The sequence below is a fragment of the Balearica regulorum genome, chromosome 2 (genome assembly GCF_011004875.1).
Source record: "Balearica regulorum gibbericeps isolate bBalReg1 chromosome 2, bBalReg1.pri, whole genome shotgun sequence".
Taxonomy (NCBI): domain Eukaryota; kingdom Metazoa; phylum Chordata; class Aves; order Gruiformes; family Gruidae; genus Balearica; species Balearica regulorum.
Genome location: NC_046185.1, coordinates 23,753,888 through 23,773,368, shown reverse-complemented (window position 1 = coordinate 23,773,368; position 19,481 = coordinate 23,753,888). Strand labels below are relative to the sequence as shown.

Here is a 19,481-nt window from a genome sequence, read left to right as displayed (position 1 = left end):
CTACAGTTATCACCATCTAGACACAACCTTAAGGGATGTAGAGGCAGATCCTTCCAAAAGGCACATTAAACCTCCTGAACATCTGCTGAAAGGACATCTGGAAAAATATAGCAAGTGTATAGCTGTAAATCATCCAACTATGCCACGGCATCCCACAGAGAACCTTGCAAAAGGAAGTCTGGCAGTGGGCCCAAAGATACAAAACTAATGACTGAAATAAAAAGAACTGGCTGGTTTATCCCAGATAGATTTCATGGACTCATATCTTCCACTTACATGACCTCCATATTGCTTAGAGAAAGATGTGTTGCTACCATGGTTTGTCGGTAGAACAGAGATTCAGAGAACAGTAAACCCCACTCTTTCTCTCTCTGTAATGTTGTAATATAGTATGTTATTCATGGCCGAGGAAAATTATAGAATGACGAGTGAAAAAAGTCACTGATTTTACTCTATCCAAGTCACTCAAATGCTAAAACTAAACAGGACAAGAGGTGGGAGAAAACACACTAAGGGTACTGTCAAGATGAATTAGAAGAGAAAAATGTACAAATTTAAAACTGACAGACGGTACAAAAGATTGCAATACCTGTATTCAAAGTAACAGTCGCTTTCTAGAAATGCTGGAAGCCTTTCTTTCTTGATCCACTGAATTGCTTGTTCTCGATCAAGACACTATTAAAAAAGAAATGCCAAAGATTTGCCGTATTCTTGACTTTCTTGTTTTATTTGCTGTGTAATTGATTCCCTCCACCCCCTTCTGCAGAAGCATTGCCTCAGGAAGTCAAACACAAAGTGATGACCATCTTTGTTATCTAGTTGAGCCTTAATCTTGCTGGGACAATTGAGTTAATTTGCTTTCCTATCAACAGCTAGTAAGGTCTAAATCTGATTTCATGTATAGGAGTACAATTTTTTAAACAAAACATGGTAGTTTTTCTTTAGAAATAGTGTATGAATGAATCGTACTTTTACTGTACAATTCCAAATGCAAATTAGATGCTTATAATTTTTCTGCAATAGGAAACTGCTAATTTTTCTGACTTTATCACATCTTATAAATAGCCACTATTACATTTTTCGTCAATAATTTGAATAATAAGGAACCCTTAAATTATACTCCCAGAATTGGAGAGTATAAAGTCAAACAAATAAAAAGCCAGTCAGTTATTACCTTTCTCGCTTTTATGTTCGAGCATTGCACAACTCTGTCGTACACAGTATCTCTTCCAGTAGAAACCTAAGGGTGTTATGAATTGTGTCCACAACTGATTTCTGCTTAGGTGGTCTAAGTTTTGGTGCCTCATCAAAGCAGAAAGCAAGGTGGTTCCAAAGAGCAGGTTGAGAGGTGAAAGGGAAGTGTTGAGCAGTGAGCTACAGAGAGCCAGCTAACCGAAAAACTATGTCTAGGGTCTTACACAGAGAGCAAGTTCTCTGATTATGGGCCACAGCGATCCATAGCTGTTTCCCTTAGAAATGACACATGGTACACTTTTTCCCTCCCCCCTCCTTTTTTTTTTGTAAGAGTGTACTTTTTCCACTCTTAGGGGATGACCTGTTATATTTATCTGAGATGCATTTTTCCTTTTAGTGAAGGTGAGAGTGATGATTTGGAAGAATGCAGTAACTCCCCTTGTCCATAAAAACAGGTGAAGTTTGGGCAAGGATGGATGCTACTTACTATATCAAATAATCAGTTCATGTAGATTACATTTTAAATTTTCTTTCCATGAGCTAATATTCCATTAAGGGACAAGGGTTATTTCTGCCTCATATATATCTGTAGGGGATTAAAAAAATCTGAATTACTCAGAAAGTGGGTGGTTTCATTTAGAGAGGAGAAAATATTTCAAAATATGGAAAGCTTATGTTGGCAGTGGCTCATACAATGTAATTTGTGGAGATGGAGACTAATTACTCCCAACCACACAGTATATGCCTCCTTTTGGTAACTGACAAGCTTTTTTGGAGTATAGAAGATTGTCTCTTTATTTTGGCATTTAATATTTATGTATTTACTGACTGACAGGCCAGTTTTTTATCTGAGTGATTCATAACATGTTCACATCTGTACATGGCTGGTACACAAAATTATATATACTATCAGAAGGAAAGAACCTCTACTCTTTCCCATTCCCCTGAGAAAGATACTACATTTAATCGGATGGGTTTTGTTACCTTGGTTAGCTTCCTTACCCAGTCAGCCTTAGGCCTTGCTGGGACCCAATCCAGCAAAGCTTTTAGCACGTGTTTAAGTTTAAGCATGTGTTTAACTTCCCTTGATTAAAGTTAAACACATACTTAAGTGCTTTTGCTGAACTGGGGTTTCTCTGAAGTAAGGTATGTAGGATGCCAGCCAGTTCCTTTTCATAGCTGTGATCAATTCTACCCAGCTCCGCGGGTTTTTTCTTAATATATTTTACAGCAAGTTGATTTTGACTATTGATAAGATACTTACCTCCATATCAATAGTTTGCAAGTGTGCATGCACACATGCAGACAACTTTTGCTTATGTCTGTATTTGTAACAGTCTGAGAGAGGAGTAAAATACAGAGAAAAATACCACTGAGTGTATTTCTTAGGCAAGATGTTCAGGCTGTAGCCTGAAAGGCTTACTAGGATTCTCCAATCATAGCTCATTTTCATTAGTAATGTGCCAGTGATGGCCACTCAAGGTGACTTTTTGTAGCAAGGTAACATTCAAAGGAACTGTCAATCTCTTCAGTCAGTGTGAAGAAAGTAGTCAAAGCAAAGGAGGCAGCATTGCCCTGTGCCTGAAAGATCAAATCCCATTTGATTTGAACTGAACTACTTGATGCAGTTGGTCTGGGATGACAACTTCTGGTTCAGTCATAGTGTAGTACAATGAATGAAGCGGACTTCTTTCACCTTGTGTACTTGCAGTAACAAATTTTGGCATGCTGTTTTGTAGGCCATTTTCTTCCAGCTCAGGCTTGAGATGCCAAGCTGAACTGGATGAGGCACCTAGGTTACCTGTCCAGTAAAGGAGGAGTCAAAAATAAGAAGAAACATCATCCTTTCCCCACGAAAGGAGAAGAAAGTGTACTGAGGCATACCGCTCCTCAAAAGGCCATAATGCTTCCTATCGATGGAAAATGGCACAGAGGAAGAAATGTATTCTTAAATGACACAGGAGCCCTGTTGGTCCAAACCACATGAAGGATGTAAGTAATAGTGAAATAGCTTTGAATTTGTCAAGAAAGACCATCCACAATTGCAATGATGTAAGATTATCCCAGAGAGCAATGTTAGCCACACTTGCACAAGCACGTGTTTCCTCAGTTGAATCCTGAGAGCAAATAAGAAATCGAGAATAGCTCTTCTGCTTTTGTGCTCTCTAGCAAAGTACTTGTGAAAATAATTATTTAATATGGCAGGGACATCTGTGAGCCTTGTCCTGTTGTAGCATTTGTCCGGTTTAGATGCAGATAATTGCAGTCTTATATTACTATAATTTTGTTAAACATCATTGCCTTTTGACCTCTCTCAACACGGTTTTCTTTTCTGAAAATCATTAAGCTTATACTGGGCAAAGCAGCAGTCTCTTACAACTCCCTGATTTTCTCTCAGCTTTCCAGCTATGACATAATTTAGAGCTGAGGCCTCTAAAAATGTAGCAAGACCTTAGACTGGCCTTGAATGAAGTGAACTGGAGTCACATCAGTGCAAAGTAAGCAAGAAAGGAATAAACTGTTTCCTAGTGAAATATTTTTTCTCCTCCAAAGCTATTGTTTAAAGGTAAACTCCCACAAGTAATTTTACTGTCTTGTAGTCTCTCAGGTGCATATGGTGCTTCAATTCCCAATTTTAACCTGCTTAATTTGGTGCTGAAGAAAGTCCTGAAAGTAAACAGGTAAGAATACCAAAATTGATAATCTGAGCAAGTCCGGAACAAGATTTTTTTTCTAAAATCCAACCTATCTTTCCATTAATTTAGATTTCTTGTTGCCAAAGATTATTTTCTCTGGCCATTTCAATTGATGCTAACCATGCAAATCCTTTGGGAATTAATGGAAGAGAGACTTATGTGTTGCCAGACCACAGATGAGCTCATAGCCACACAAGGAAATTAATTAATAAGGAAAGACTGAGATGCATTAGTTTCAGTCAATTTGCACATTCCAGGGATCACTAGTAAAGTAACTGTTGTCATAATATTTTTTCTTTTAATATTAAAAAGTATTCAGACCACACAACTGAATCCTGCCCTACAGAATCTTCAAAATTTTGTGCTACAGGATGTACATATGTAATTCCATTCACTTGTCTGGTAGACACATGTGCATTGCAGGGCATAATTTGGCCCATCATTATGTTTTCCTAACATAAATTAACATTTTTCCCAAGCTACCAAGCCAAACACAACAATAACTACTGCCAGTATCTCTACAGTAAGGTCTAAATATAAACTCGGGGGCTATAAGATGCTTACCATAGTGTTGTAATTTGGATCAATATTGAAGGCTGGAGAAGTGCTGCACATTTTGGAGACCTGCCCATCATTCTTTACTTTCCTTAGAACATCATAAATGGGGTTTAGAGGCTTCTGATCATGTAGAATTTTTTTCAGCTGACTTTCCAGGTGTTGTGGGGCATCTTTAACTACTTCAAAAACCCCAAAGTCAGAGTTAAACTTAACTGGCTGTGCAAAAGTCTGCAAAAGAAGTTTGGAAAGTTTATAACGTTGTAGTAAGGGAACTCTTTCATTTAAGAACATTACTTTTTAGAGTATAGAAGCATCCTATGAAATGCAAGCTGGTATTATGAGGCTTCTTTCTCTTGCCTGCTGTAGTTAAGGTTAAGGGCCCGGAGTAGTAATTTTTCTGCATTCTTGTTCTTTAGTCTCTTTGCTTTCCAAAGCATTACTACTTTTTGTCTCAGCTAGAGATCATTCTAGATCACAGACCATTCTTTTTCACGTGCAAATAACAGATCCAGTACACAGATGTCTAGAATACATAATTCAGTGACTTTAGTAATTGTTCTGCGGAAGACTACTTACCTATAGGATCAGATCTCCAGTATTATTCTCCCAGTCATTACCACAAACAATCAAGGCCTGAAAAGATTAGCAGGGAAGCTGACCTTTTAAATGCGAGATTCATTTGAGGAGGATGAATCTGAAGATTTCCATATGTAGGAAAGACTTTTCACCATATTGTTACTTGCAGGTCAAACACCTACCAAAACCTATGGCCCATAGCAAATTTTATTATAGACCACAAGTTCAGTCAGATACTGTACAACCAATGAGGTAGACCAAACTTCAACATCACCTGTGTAATTGTAACTTTTGTCAACTCCAAAAAACCCACTGCATGTGTACACATTAAAACAGAGCCATCTTTCGAGCTCTGGTATTAGGTATTTCCCTAAAAGACTACCTTTCAAATTCTCTTACTTGAAATGAAGAGGGAAAACAAGGATGGATTTTACGAAAGTAATGGGGGATACCCAAGACAGTTATGAATATGAGATTATATACAACCAGAGCGTATATGCATTTCTGCACTGAGCTGGAGGACAAGAAGGCATGTTGTATTTAAGAACTGAAGAAAATCCTGGCCATGTCCAGACCCAGTGCCAAAATTCTTTTTGGCTTCATTCCAGACAGGACCTCACCTGGTGTTTGTACAGTTGTCGTTCCCCTGCACTTAATAAGATTATTTTATTTTTTCAAGCACTGTATTTTTCACTTCCTTGAACTTTTTCATATATCATATATATACGCATTTAGTCGTAATTCATATACATACTACATATGCTGATACATGCTACATATAATATAGAAATATATTACAGACCAATTTTATTCCTCTTCACACCTATATAAGTCCAAAGTAACCATGTGTCAGCTATTTTGTTGCTTCTGTGTGAAGCCCCCTTGTTGATCAACGTCTTGTAGAGCAATGCCCAGCATCAAACCATGTGGCTGCAACATGTGCTTACAACATTCCCTACTTATCCCATAATGTCTCACTGTGGAGGCTCAGCGTGGCAAAGCACGTAGCGTGTGAGACCTTTAAGTGTGTGATTAGTGCCTATGACATCAGACTGTCACTGCTCAGAGCCATGCATTGAATTGCATCAGTCTGTTTAGTTACCTAACTTCAGTTGAAATCATGGCTTGGTTTGTGTTCTCTGACACCTTGTGCTTCTTTTGGCATTAATTTTCTCCAGGATACTCTGCAGGTTTTAGTGGGTTTTTTCTCCAGATGTACTGAACAGCATTTTAAAGAGGCATTTATGTGTAGCAGATTTCTCTATACTTCATTCAGACCTCCTCCCAATTTGCTATGTGTACATTTCATCTACTTTCAAATTGAATTTGGGGTGCTACGAGCTTTTAAGTGACTAACTGTGCAACCTTAATAACCTCCAGATGTATTCTTCCATTATTTTTCATGTTTTTAAAAAGGAAACAGAAGAAAATACACTAAGAAACAAGATGCCTCAGGATTTGAAATGCTCTTGTTTGTGGAAAAAAACAAAGTGCAAATTCCGTAGTATAGGGCTATGTGACTGGACATGACCAGATTATTTTAGTTCCATGTTATTCAACCTGAAAACTAAGCAAAGACAACATTAGTTTATCGCACACATCTACATTTACCTAATCCTTTGTAATTTACTCTAGAACTAGGTTTTTCAATATACATTCTAATTAACTGAACAAAAAACACACAGCAACTTTAATGTAGTGAAACAGATGCTAGTGACAATTTTAAAAATGTAAAATGTATAGCTATTTTGGGAGTCTGACTACAAATGATTTATAAAACAAATACACTAATGGAACAAAAGAACATACACTCATGGCATAAGAAGATTAAGACTTCGTACACTACATACTTGACTGAAAAGGGTCCAGACGTGGGGTTTGGATCAAGGTGTAGTTACCTATCCCCAGGAACACCAAAAGACATGCATACTTCTTGTATCAGTCAGAGAGTGGCTAGTAGATCCCCTTTACTTGACACTAGTAAGACTACGTCTGGAATACTGCATTCAGTTTTAGAGCCCCACTACAAGAAGAATGTTCATAAATTTGAGTAGGTTGAGCAGACAACCACTGAGATGGTTGGAGGCTGGAGCACTTATCCTGTGAAGAGAGACTGAGAGAAGAAGGCTTGTTTAGCCTGAAGAAGAGACAGCTCTGGGAGGACCCAACAGCAGTCTTATAGTACTTACAAGGACGTTACTGAGAAGACAGAGCCAGGCTTTTCAGAGAAGTGCCTGGTGGGAGAACAACAGGCCGTGGTCATACACTGAAACAGTAAAATTTTTAACTGTTTATAAGAAAAAAGGTAACTGGGGAACAACTAGCATTGGAACAGACTGTCCAGAGCAACAATGGAATCAGTTGTTAGAGATTTTCAAGACCAACTGGAGAAAGTGCCAAGCAACCTGATGTCAACACTAAAGCACTGAACTTGCTTTGGACAGGAGGCTGAACTACAGACCTGCCCAAAGGCCCTTCCAGCATGAGTGATCTATGATTCTGTACAAATCCCAAATTCTACCAGATAGAGCATCTTATCAAAGTACTGTACAAAAGCATTTTAGAACAGTTTAAGCCTTTCTCAGGAAGCATATTTCACTTGCTTACTTAAGAAAACTAGAATTATAAATCAGAATGTTTTTAGACGCATAATAAAGGAAGAGGTAAGTCCTGACCTTCTTAACTCATCCCTGCCACAAAAATAAATGTGATAATGTTATGACAAAAATCAAATGGGAACACAAAAAAACCCAAAACCTGATTTCTTGTAGGAAACGTTTTCCCAGTTACACTACAGGACAGAGAGGATCAGTCAATCCATTTTCCTTTCAATATGTGAAAAATTTTGGAGCAAACCACACAATCTAACCATTCCCACACATTACGAGCCACAAAAAAACCAACCCTGCTCAATACCCTGTAGTGAACTTAAAACCTTTCCCACAGAAGCCAAGTGCTGTAAAATCCTGCAATGTTTCACAGAACAATAACGAGGGAGGTTTATGGCACCACCAATATTCTATGTCTTTGCAATAACAAGGAATCTCTTCAGTGAAGATGCCTATGTTAAGAAGTGGATGATAGGCCAGACTATAAAGGAAGAGGAAAAAAATTATCCATGCCAATCTAATATACTAAGAAATGTCTTTCTTACCATGCATTTGGCAAGTGCTTCGGCTTTTTACAGACAAGCAAAATACAGTAACGAAAGACTAGGAGTATCAATGCATTCTTCCCTACATTCTCTCTCTAGTTTGGCCCAATTTTTGATCCTTTGAAGATAAAGGGGGGAAACTCCAAAGCCAAATTATACCTCAAGATATTAAGAAAAAATAAATTAGGTTTGGCAAGAGCCTTGAAGCTTGGGATTCATACATTATTGATTTAGCACAATAAATAGAATCAACAAGGAGTTGAGAATACCAACAAATAAGAAGTCTTCAGACTTTGGAAACTGTTTAATTCACAGGCAATCCTCCCCTTGAACCCAGTATGACCAATGTAACTCAATGTAGTCATCTCAGCTTCAAAAAATTTTTTTCAGACTGTGGTACAGCAATACCACATGTACAATTGCATGTACATTTTTGACAGCAAAGAAATTTCTTAGCTGTCAAATGCACATTGAATATGGTTTCAGCTGAAGAATAAATAGAATACATAATTTTGAAACCTAGAGTTATACACTTAACTGAAGGGAAGGCAAATTTCTCTCACTCCTCCCAAAACAGAAACCAAAACAGCATCCATCACCATGTTGCCAGGATATCAGACATATAAATCTCACTGGTCTCTACCTTAACAGTTTTCAGATATACTTAACTTCAGATATACTTAATAAATGTGTAAATATGCTCACCACATCCCACCTTGAGTAATGTAGTTTGATCCCAAGAGAAACAGAATGACCACAGTTTGGCTGCCTCTTAGGTTAAGGCCCTGAAAGGGTGGGAATGAATAGAGACCTCATCCAGGAGCTTTGCCAAAACTTCCTTAAGACAGGGGTGTGTGTATCATAAATGTCAGTGAGAGTCCAGACGAGAAGAGAATTTGAGCAGCTCTAGGAAGTGGCAAATGGCAAAATTCCCATTGACTTTAATGAGTCCAGGATTTCCCTTCCATTGATGAGTAAGACACAAGTCACAATGACATACCACAATCTAATTGAGAGAAGAGCATTTTGAGTAAACCCTCTATGAATAAGAAAAAACTCAGGAGAGCTTCTTTTGCTCTTTGTCAAAGATAGCAAACAAGTTTTAGTCCTAGGTAAGACTCCACCGAACATGCATGTGGGGCCTTGCTGATGCAAAAGCCTTTTTAAGAGAGGTTGCATTGGCACCTGCAGCCTCCCTCCAGATACCTGGAAAAGACAAGAAGAAACTAATGAGCATGGATTGATGCCTTGAATTGATGCATTAATGCATTGAATTATTCACAACCATCTTCAAAACAGGGAAGGGCCTGAACTGTGCAGCAGAGTGGATTGCTTTTTGCTTTCCACCCTTTCCATCATCTGCTACTCATAGATCAGGCCTGGTTTTACTCATGACAGCACCAGGTTTTCAAGGATCATTCTGTTTTCAGAAAGACCAATTGGCCCAAACTTTATTACTTTTTAAATTGTTGTCAGAATCATCACCTGCATCAAATTCTGGATCCCAGACTACTCAACAGAGTCACACTTAAGTTAAAACTGTTACCTGCATACTGGCCTATATCTGTCTTCCTAGACCATTTAGCTTTTTTTTTTTTAATTGCACCACAATAGTTCCTACTAGCATGAAAATTATATCAATCTACCTATAGTATGCTGCCTCTTCTTTCTATGTGGCACTATTAATATATCTCTGTGCTCCTAAGACAGGGAAGGAGAATGGGTTTAATGTGATAAAGGGCATTAATTGCTTCATTCTCTTTTTTCTTTTTTTTTTTTTTTTATGAGCAGAGAGCTTTTATAGTGAGAATGGCTTTTGAAAGAAGTAGTTTTCAAATGTGAAGTTGATAAAACTGTGGTCACTTGGTATCTTTCTGCTACAAGGGAAACCCACAGCCAGAGACTTGCCACCAAGAGTGCCATCTCCTGAATATGCTTCAACTGAGGTGCAGTTAGCTTTTTTGTCTCTAGTGCAGCTCTTCAAGGTCACAAAGAGAAGTGTGTCTTCATCAGGATCATTGGTAACTGGAAAATGAGGGGTAAGGCCCCAGCATGGACTTCGGGTGGAACGAGTAGCAGGCAGCTTGTAGAGCGTAGGAGAAACAAGTTGAATTACTGCGCTTTCTCACTGAGGCCTCCAATGCTGAGCTGGATGGCGATTTCTGGCTTCTGAATTTTCATTCCTGGATAAACATATTCTGGATGTTTTAAAAACATGGATCAAAGATTTGAATTCTAGGGATTCCTGACTGGCTAGAAATGGAAATGTATCCAGGCCAATATTTGTCTTAAATCTTTCATTTTAGTTACTAAGGAAGGTGTAACTCATTTGTACATCATGTAATTGGTTTCTGCTACTGTGAAATCACCGTACTACTGGAAACAAATGCTCTCATGGGGGTTTTTGTATTATTTTATCTTTCAGAAATATTTTCATTAGAAACTATCCGTCACTACAGTATGTAGATCTTTAGAGTACCTAGATATTCATGTCAGATTGTAGTGAATATTATTATAACAGGATCACTTAAAGGATATACTGTAAATCAAAGCAAAAATAAAAAACCCCCCAAAACCCCTACTGCTTCTATAGCAAGTCCCCAGGGATACAATTTTCCATGCACGAGTGGTGCATTATAAATCAATGCAGAGGCAGCCTCTTAAAATAAGCATGTGCTACCACTGATTTCTTGTATCAAGTCACACAATATTTTCAGTTTAACTTGTTGCCTAACTACTAGCACACCTGGGTAATACTGTTCCCAGGCAACAGCATATAAGCACAACATGAATAAAGCAATGGAAATTTCAGTGTAGTGTTTTAGTAGAAGCCTTCTGAGAAGGAGAGGCAAATTGGGAATATAAGGTATTCAAACCACAGAACTCAAGGCATTAATAGAATTTAATCCTGAAGAGGGTAAATCCTCAGGAAAAGATCAAGAGAAAATAAAAGCAATTATAAGAACATAAGAGATAAAAATAGCTAATAAGAGCATCTGTTTTCATGAAGATATGTAAACATATAGAAGAGAGACCATGTGTCATCTTAGAAACCTACCAAGATTAGCAGCGTAAAACAGTGTTTACTCAGGAGTGTGTGTGAACTCTCTTCTGTGGCTTCCAGAGCCATCAGGAGTGCCTGGACAATCGCTGCGGTTCAGAGCTGCTGAGCTGTGCCAGGACTGTGGGCTGAGGAGCCCTCTGAGGCCACAGAGAATTTTGGCCTCTAATAGATGTCCTGAAATCTGTGCATGTCCAAGGAGACCCAGAGAATTAAGCAGGCTGAACTTCTTACCCGCTCCATCCTCTGTGATTTGGGGAAAACTTGAAGCATAGTTTCCAAATAAGCAGCAAAGGCGTGGAGGATGGTATTCCTGTGCTAAGAAAAATCTGGCACATGGAAGGAGGCCTGGGTTTAAAAGCTATATAGTTAGGCTTGGATTTAGGCTGATATTCTAAAGCAGCTGGGGGGGGGGGGGGGGGGGGGGGGGGCGGGGCAGGGAGAGGGTGGAGAGAAAGATCTAAAAACCAGCCCTCTCACCACACATTTTCTTCCATCTGTGTCTCCCTGGCTTTGTAAAAATCATTCTTAGGAAACTTGCAGTGTGGTGAAAGCATATAAAGGCTGAACTTCCTGAGAGAAGTGTCAATGCTGTGCACAAAACCCACGCTCTGACACTGAGTTATTTTAATACCTCCAGATTCTATTTTAAGATCAAAAATTGGCATAAGAGACCTCATCCTACCATTCTTAGTTCTACAGCTCCCATTATGTGTGCTTTTAGACAAATCTGTGATGTGGTTTAGGGAGTCTAAGTCCAGTTCAGTTTGGTAAGCCTGAATCATAACTGAACCTATTCCAATAGTGGCTGCCACCATAGTCTTTGGTCCAAGGAACACCAAGAAATATTCTGCTGGTGGTGGTTCCTAACAAGCAAGTTGCAGAAATGGGTATATGTTCTCATAGTGCAGCCAGTTGGGCTGCAGTGATTTAGGAGGAGGACAGGCTGTGGGGCAGCTCCAGGGTACATCCGCTGGGAGATCTCACAGGAGCCATGCGTGACACTGTGGAAAGGTCCGTGCCACCTTGCAGGAGGGTGTGGGTGTGATGTATGGGGATGGATAGTTAGGGCCAAGACTACTAAAATGAAGTTGGGTGAGCTTGCTGCGTTGAGGGAGCAGGACAGTCCATGTGACTCCCATAAGATTGTAGGGAGGCAGGGTAGTTGATGGGGAAAAGGAGCAAAATATAGGGCAACTGGTTAAATATAGGGCATTGGGTATGGTGGTCTGACTGCAGCTGGATCAGCACACAGCATGAAGTGTAAGGCTACATCCTTCTAGCTCCAGATGGGAGGGGAAGAGGAGGGGAGTGCCAATTTTGATGTCTTCACAGCCATGAAGAGAAACAGAGTTGGTTCCTGAGGAAAAGCTGTTATTAATCAGAGTGCATGGCCAGAAGAATGTAAAACGACAAACATTTGTTATGTCAGCATGTCGTGATACTGGAATAGAAGTGCACTCCTTATGCTTTTTAATTAAGTATTTACATCTCTTTTTTCATTTCCTATTTATATTATTTTGGTCCACTGTGATTTAAATATGTAAATTTGCAAGACAAAACCTGCCTCCAGAAGTCCAGATACTGTGTTATTTTTCCTGACAGATAATAACATTGAACAATAAGAATTGTTACCATTAAAATACAGACATATTGTAAAAAAACATTTAATTTCCCAGTGGCAAAATGCAAAATGTTCTAAGCTGGATTACCTTATGTGGTTTTTGTATTTTGCAAAGGATTTCTGTAAGGTACTTACCGGAAGACTCAAAAATTCGTTAAAGTAGTCCACAAGCATATCGTCTGTGGCTAAGCATTCTTCCTACAGAGAGACAAAACCACAAAGCAAGGCTTGGACTAATCTCTGCTAACACGGTTTGAATGCACTGTTGTCTCAAACAATGATTTTTTCCATGAGATATGACATGCAAACTTTTGCAAAATGTCATTTCCCACTTTTGAGGATATAATCATTGCATCATTGTTATATCCTAGCCATTGCACACCACTTAGCAATTTAAAACACACACATGAAGGTAAATCTTTTGCCAAGAAATTTACAGATAAAGCCTTCGTAAACCCAACAGCTTCTAAATGCTGGAAATCTGCATGTTTACTTTTGAAAAAAATGTGTGTAAGCTAACAGTCTAGAAATCCCCCACATCATAACCTTTCTCTCTCACATCTGGGAAGGAGGGGAGTACAAAAGTTCACCAGTACCTGCTTCTGCTCCCACACTGCTGCTTGGAGATGTTTTGGGGGATGTTTGGGGAATAAAAGGGAGTCCACTGATCTATAATTTGGCTCACCAAGCAAGCAGTATATGCCATACTTGGAATACAGAACTGGGAGGCTTCCTCTTGACTTTATCAGAAGTGAAGGCTGCATCTGCAGGTATTTTTGTACCCTTTCTGACCCCTGCATTTTAGATCCTGCTAGCAAGACTCAAAAACTGTAGAATAGAAATAATTTTTTTTGCTGTTGACAAATCAGTAAGTATGGAACCCAATCTTACTTCTAATATGCTCAATACCACTCCCACTCCCATTTCAATCCAACAGAAGGTAAAAATAGAACATTATTCCATTGGTCTTCAGACATCTGTCTTCAGCAGAATGAAGACTCCTGAACAGTTTTTAATAGTTTCAGTTTCTTGAATATTCTATTATTTCTGTCTCACAACTCAAGGGGAATGCACCTAAATCAAATGTATTTGCCCATATCAGCAAAGGTCTTGTGACACAAATCATTTTTTCTCTTTCTTAAGTTCATAGCGTTGAAATGTGCCGGTGAGGAACAGTGTTAAAGAGATGTTATGCACAGTGTACGTGCATCACTTGTAGGCAGGCAGTAGCTTGATCCAAACTCCACGCTGTCTAACCTCAATAGAGATATCTCGTACTTAGGTAAGGAAGAAATCTTGAGCTAATCTACTTTAATATGAACTCAGAAAGGCCCCTGTGTGCTGCATGACAAGACCTGATGGTGTTTGTCTGGCCTTAGGCTGCCAACATTTATTCCTTAGCATTTGTGGTTACTGCTGTGACTGATACAGGACAGGCAAGTTAGCTCACGCTCATTCTTGGAAAACGCTAACAACACTGAAAGCAAAGCTTTCTGCATTACAGAGTTCATGCTTTGTTTGGATCACAGGCCAGATGCAGTTGCAGTACCATGGACCTAGAGGTGTTAGAGGCACTGATTAAATAGGAGAATTTACCAAAGTGTCTAACCCAAGGCATTTGCAAGTCAACAGAAAATCCCTTGCTAATGTCACGAGGCAATCAATCAGATGCAGAAATCTCAATTCAGCAAGTGTTAACACAATTAACAAGAAAATTCACTAGAAACAAGCTGCAGTCTGCCTCATGTTTGGTTTGAGTAACATACAATTAGATTTGACACTGATAAGAATGAATCTGAAGAGAGCTACATGGTAATACTCCATGTAAATATTTTATTGTTTCAAAGGACTTATTCAAAACAATTCATTTATTCCTGGCTGAAGTATAAGCTCTTTAAGAATATGCAGGTAACATGTGTTTTTAATTTGCCAAGGATATAATTCTCTGTAGTCCCATATAACAGCAAGAAAAGTAAACGCAGTGGTTGATTAATCAATAAAATGTTTATGATCTTATTAATGCAAGCTTTGCTACTTACTGATCTTACTGCATCTATACACAACACCCTTTCCTCTGTTTTTTTGTGGTCAAATTTTCATTTGAAAGCGTAGTTGCACTTTCATACTTGCACATTATGGTTATGGAGTTGCACATACAATACTATAGCTTAGATTTTTGTGTTAGGAAACATTTTGTTTCATTTCTTCCCACGCCATCTTTCCTGTTGCACAGTCCAAATTATCACTAGAAAAATCTGCCTTACAATTGCAACTGGAGGTCAAGGTGTGCTAAAAATTGGTCCAAAACTGCAGTTTTGCCTTCATGCAATTTGTGTATAAATAGGAATACCCTGGGCCTGATTTCTATTCACTCTTTTAACGTTGAAAGGAATTTTAAAATCATTTTGGCAACGGTACACAACCTTTTCTTAGATATTTTGTGGAAACAAACCTAATGACTTTCTCTCTATAGTATTTGATAGCTTTCTCTATTACTACCATCATGAAAAAGTACAGAAACACAGAAATATTATTAGATACCAAAGGAGAAGCTGAATGTAGGTAAAAGTGGCACCACCTTGAAATGCTTGCATTTCACATTGCATCCACTCTTGAAAAATATGTAATAAATGTCACCTTTAAATGTCAAAAGTTAAAGTTAGTACAAAACCTTGATTCTGCATAGAACTCTGACATCTTCATGTCCTTGTGTGAAGTTCACCTGGAGTTATGCATATCTAGTCACATTAAGTAGCCTGCAGAATCAAGGTTTAATGCAATGTAAATGTGCAGTTGAGAGATGTTTTCATATATATATATATATCTGTTTGTTCTCATGTACAAATTCGTATATGCTATATATCTGCTACATATATATCATTTACCTCTACCTGAATTCAGTCTTGATTGTGCTTATGATAATGCATTAGTATCTAGAGGCTCCCAAAAGGAATAGCAATACATTTATACTTTAAAATACACAGTTACAAAGGCATCCAAAATAGGGGAGATGATAAACATTGCTTAAGCTGCAAGATTTAAGATGTCATTTCATATGAGGTAACAGGTAAACATACATATCTTTCAAATGAGATGGCAAACATCAGGGAAACCTAAAATTAGCAAAGGGCAGAAAACAAAGTAAGAAGATTGGTAAACCTGTCATGTTGAACATTTCAGTCAATTGTTTCCTTCCTTCATCTTATTTCACTTTCCTCTCCATTTCCATCCTTATTCTCCAGAGTTTTCTGTTTCTTTTTTCCAATTGTTTTCAAACTAAGTATTTTTTTGTCTGAGAAATTCCCGAGTACTCCATACAGAAGAAAGGAGAACCCAGACAATAGTTTCCAAAAAGTTTTGCCTTTTTTCTCTACAGTTATATGACAAAATGAATGATCAACCCTTATAAAGCATACTTACAAACACTTCTTCTGTTATACATGGAGGCTCTGAAACACAAAAATGAAATATCATATGTTATCCAAGCAATACAATCAGGCTTGTTCAACTACAATTACTGAATAGAAACAAAAAGTGGTGAGGCATGACAACCTTCCTGGATATTCTGAAATAAAATAACTTAGCCTGAGGAAACAAAATAAATTCTGGGAACATGCAGTAATGTTGACCCTCGCATAAAAAGGTTGAATATCATAAGAATGATTTAAATGTAATGAAAGTATTATTTAACTAGATTATTCTCATACATATCAGTTAACTTCTTTTCAGCTTTCCTCTGCAAAATTGATTAGTAGAAGCTTGCTGGTTTTAATGAAAATAGATTTGTGTGAGACTGGGAGCCTTGAACAGCAAATATTATGAATCATACGATACAATTTAAAAAAAAAAAAAGTAATTGTGGGTATTCCCAGATAACCAGATCTCACTCATTTTAGGAGAATATTCCATCTTTTGTGATGCCCTTTGAAGGGACTAAAGTGCTCTCTTCAAACTGATGAATTTTGCTAGGCAAGTTCAAACCCAGCAGTTCAAAATCTCCCTCTTTTGTATCACAGTCTCTGTACCCGAGACAATCACCGTGGGGTCAGACCCCCTGTCTGACACAGTCAGTCCATCACCCTGCGTGGAAAGCACTACGTACCAGTGGTAAGCCTCTTCGACTGCATCCTGGATCTACATGCATAAGGGCTGGCACTCGCACCTGCAAGCATACAACCTCATTTGCAAAGGTGAAATCCTCGAATGCAGCCCAGAAGTAGAAGCTGCAGAGTCCCTGGGTCTGGCTGGAGACTGCTGGTCTGCACCAGGGCCGGCTGGCTCTGCTGTGCGGCTCACAGCAAGCGGGGTTGCTATGGCACTGCAAACAATGCACAGGATGAGCTGAGTGGTAAGCAAATACTTGTACTGCTGATGCGAAGCTCCCTGAAGCAGACTCGGATGTTGGGCACACTGATGATATGGTCCCAAAAGAGATGCCTGTGAACCAGGAATTTCAGGATACTTGCAGCAAGAAATGAAATTAAACGGTCTTTTCTCAACCAGCCTAGGCAGTTCTTAGTCCAAAATCATATTCTACCTTTTCCTATGCAAGCAAAAGTTCCAGCCATGTGGGATTTTACCTTAAAAAAGAAATATCTCACACCATATGACTAATGACCAATAGATTTACATCGTTATCAAATAATTCTGCATCCATAAGCAGGCTGTAAGGCTTGATCCCAAGTAGCAAGGTCAATCTTATCTATGGTAGAGAACTTCCACTGCAGCCAAGTAAGAAAAGGTAAGGAGCTTCATATTGCTAAGGCTGAGATGAAGCCTGGGCTGTCTCCTAACAGGTACAAATGGCTCCATTGTGATGTGCCAGAAAAACAACCTGCAGCCTTGGCAACAGCCTTCCTGGCTTCCTCCTGCTGCCAGGGCCCAGACCTAGCAGAAATTCAAAGGCAGCTGCATTTTCCACCCACTTAGGGAAAAGTTTATAACTAGCCTAGGTGGAAGGAGAAAAGGCATTAAGAGACCTAGAGTCCTCTCCCAGAATGTTTATTTCTTCCTTGGCTTGAGGACATACTCCAGGATATAAGAAAATGTCACATTTCTGGTATGGTCAGCAAAAGCTGTGTGCAAAGAATAATTCAGGCTCCTCTATAAGGATTTCAGTGGACCTTAGGTGTTCCACAACTGAGGTCTGACAACATCCTACCTAGCGAGTATCTGATCCTAGAACTGTATGAATTCTTCAGGCGCCTTCAGGTTTTTTGCCATGAAAGTTCCTTCAAATTTTCTACTGCTTATCTCCAGAACAGCACTAATTTCAGTAGCTTGGCATAAATCGCACTGGGATCAGTTGTCAAACATGACAAACAGTAGGTTAACACCAAATGGTATACATTAAAACACATGATTTCTTAGTGCCCTGTATCAGGACATATTCTATTGTGATTATGAAATATTTCAAATAGGAATACCTAATGTGTATGTAAAAGAAATATGCATAGCAAGATAGCCCATAAAATGTAAATTGAAACCTTTCCAGCAGGTAGAAGAAATGCACTGCATTATATATGAGACTGCATTATCTCATAACCAAACAACTTAATGTGATTTCAAATGTTTAAGTTAATGCTCATTCCACTCCTTTTCCCCTTGTCCCTTTTCCTTTCTGATGTAGACATAGTCTTTGGTGTATAACATTCTCCTAAACTTCCCTAGTTGCTTGTAATATTTGAAGCAAAAACAACAACAGAAACACAACGAATGCCTTTTTTAAAATTAGAAGTGGAAGCCACAAGTCAGCTTACATAGAATTGAAGTTTGGAAAAGAGTCAATAAAAAAACAAAAGTCCTTTTTCTCTCCTTCTGTCATCTGGTATCTTTTGGTATAAAACTCTTAGGTCTTTGTTCTCTTTGTAGTGAGCTTCAAAGACTGCATTTTGGATTAAGCTCATGAGGAAATATACAAAGTACTCTCTCATGGCGAACCTATTAGCACTCGTTATCACTTTCTCATCATCTTAGTTAACAACACACATTTAGATCAAATATTTTGTGTCAGTCCTGATTTTTATATTGTCAGTTAAAATTTAACCAGCTGCTGAAGCTGAGATATAAAGATTAAGCTCATTTTCCTCCTTTTCCACATTTTTGTCTTTCCATGCTCTTCTCTCATTTCCATTTGATGATTATTTATCTTAGCAGAACTGCAGACCTACAGAATGTTTCATAAATATAGTCAAAGCCATGATCTATCCCAAAAAGCATCTCATTTTGTAGAAAAGATGAATAGCTAGACAGGATGGAGAATAAGTTCTAAAAAAGGTGATACCAGTAAAATACTAGACAAGAGAAAGCAAAAAGACTAGAAGTAGGTTAGCATTATTATTAGCAAATTATTAGCATTTTGAGGAAATGGTAATCTAGCAGAAGGCCAGTATAGGAAGAGATCTGCACAGGAAGACAAATGGGAGGAAAATATAAATTGATGCTCTCCATCCCTGCTGGCATCTCCCTCCTTCTGCTCATTACTGAAGAGCCATTTAGAGAGGTGAACTTACAGTCAAAACTTTAATCTGTCATTGTCCCTTTCCTCCACACTTCTCAAAAATCTGTGCTTTCAAACACCTACCAGGGAAAGTGTTTCAAAATATCAACCAGGCAAAT

General features: G+C 38.5%; 1 protein-coding gene across 1 annotated transcript in view; it reads right to left on the bottom strand.

Annotated features, from left to right (window-relative positions):
- RGS22 (regulator of G protein signaling 22) overlaps positions 1-17,116 on the bottom strand; it is a 67,977-nt gene extending 50,861 nt beyond the window's left edge. The window contains exons 1-5 of the mRNA XM_075743628.1: positions 16,966-17,116; positions 16,284-16,312; positions 12,999-13,061; positions 4,455-4,676; positions 590-675 (exon numbers count right to left, since the gene is read on the bottom strand). Of these exons, the coding sequence (XP_075599743.1) occupies positions 590-675; positions 4,455-4,676; positions 12,999-13,061; positions 16,284-16,312; positions 16,966-17,035 (470 nt within the window). The 5' untranslated portion in view covers positions 17,036-17,116. The remainder of the gene's footprint in view (positions 1-589; positions 676-4,454; positions 4,677-12,998; positions 13,062-16,283; positions 16,313-16,965) is intronic.
- Positions 17,117-19,481: the final 2,365 nt, after the last annotated feature.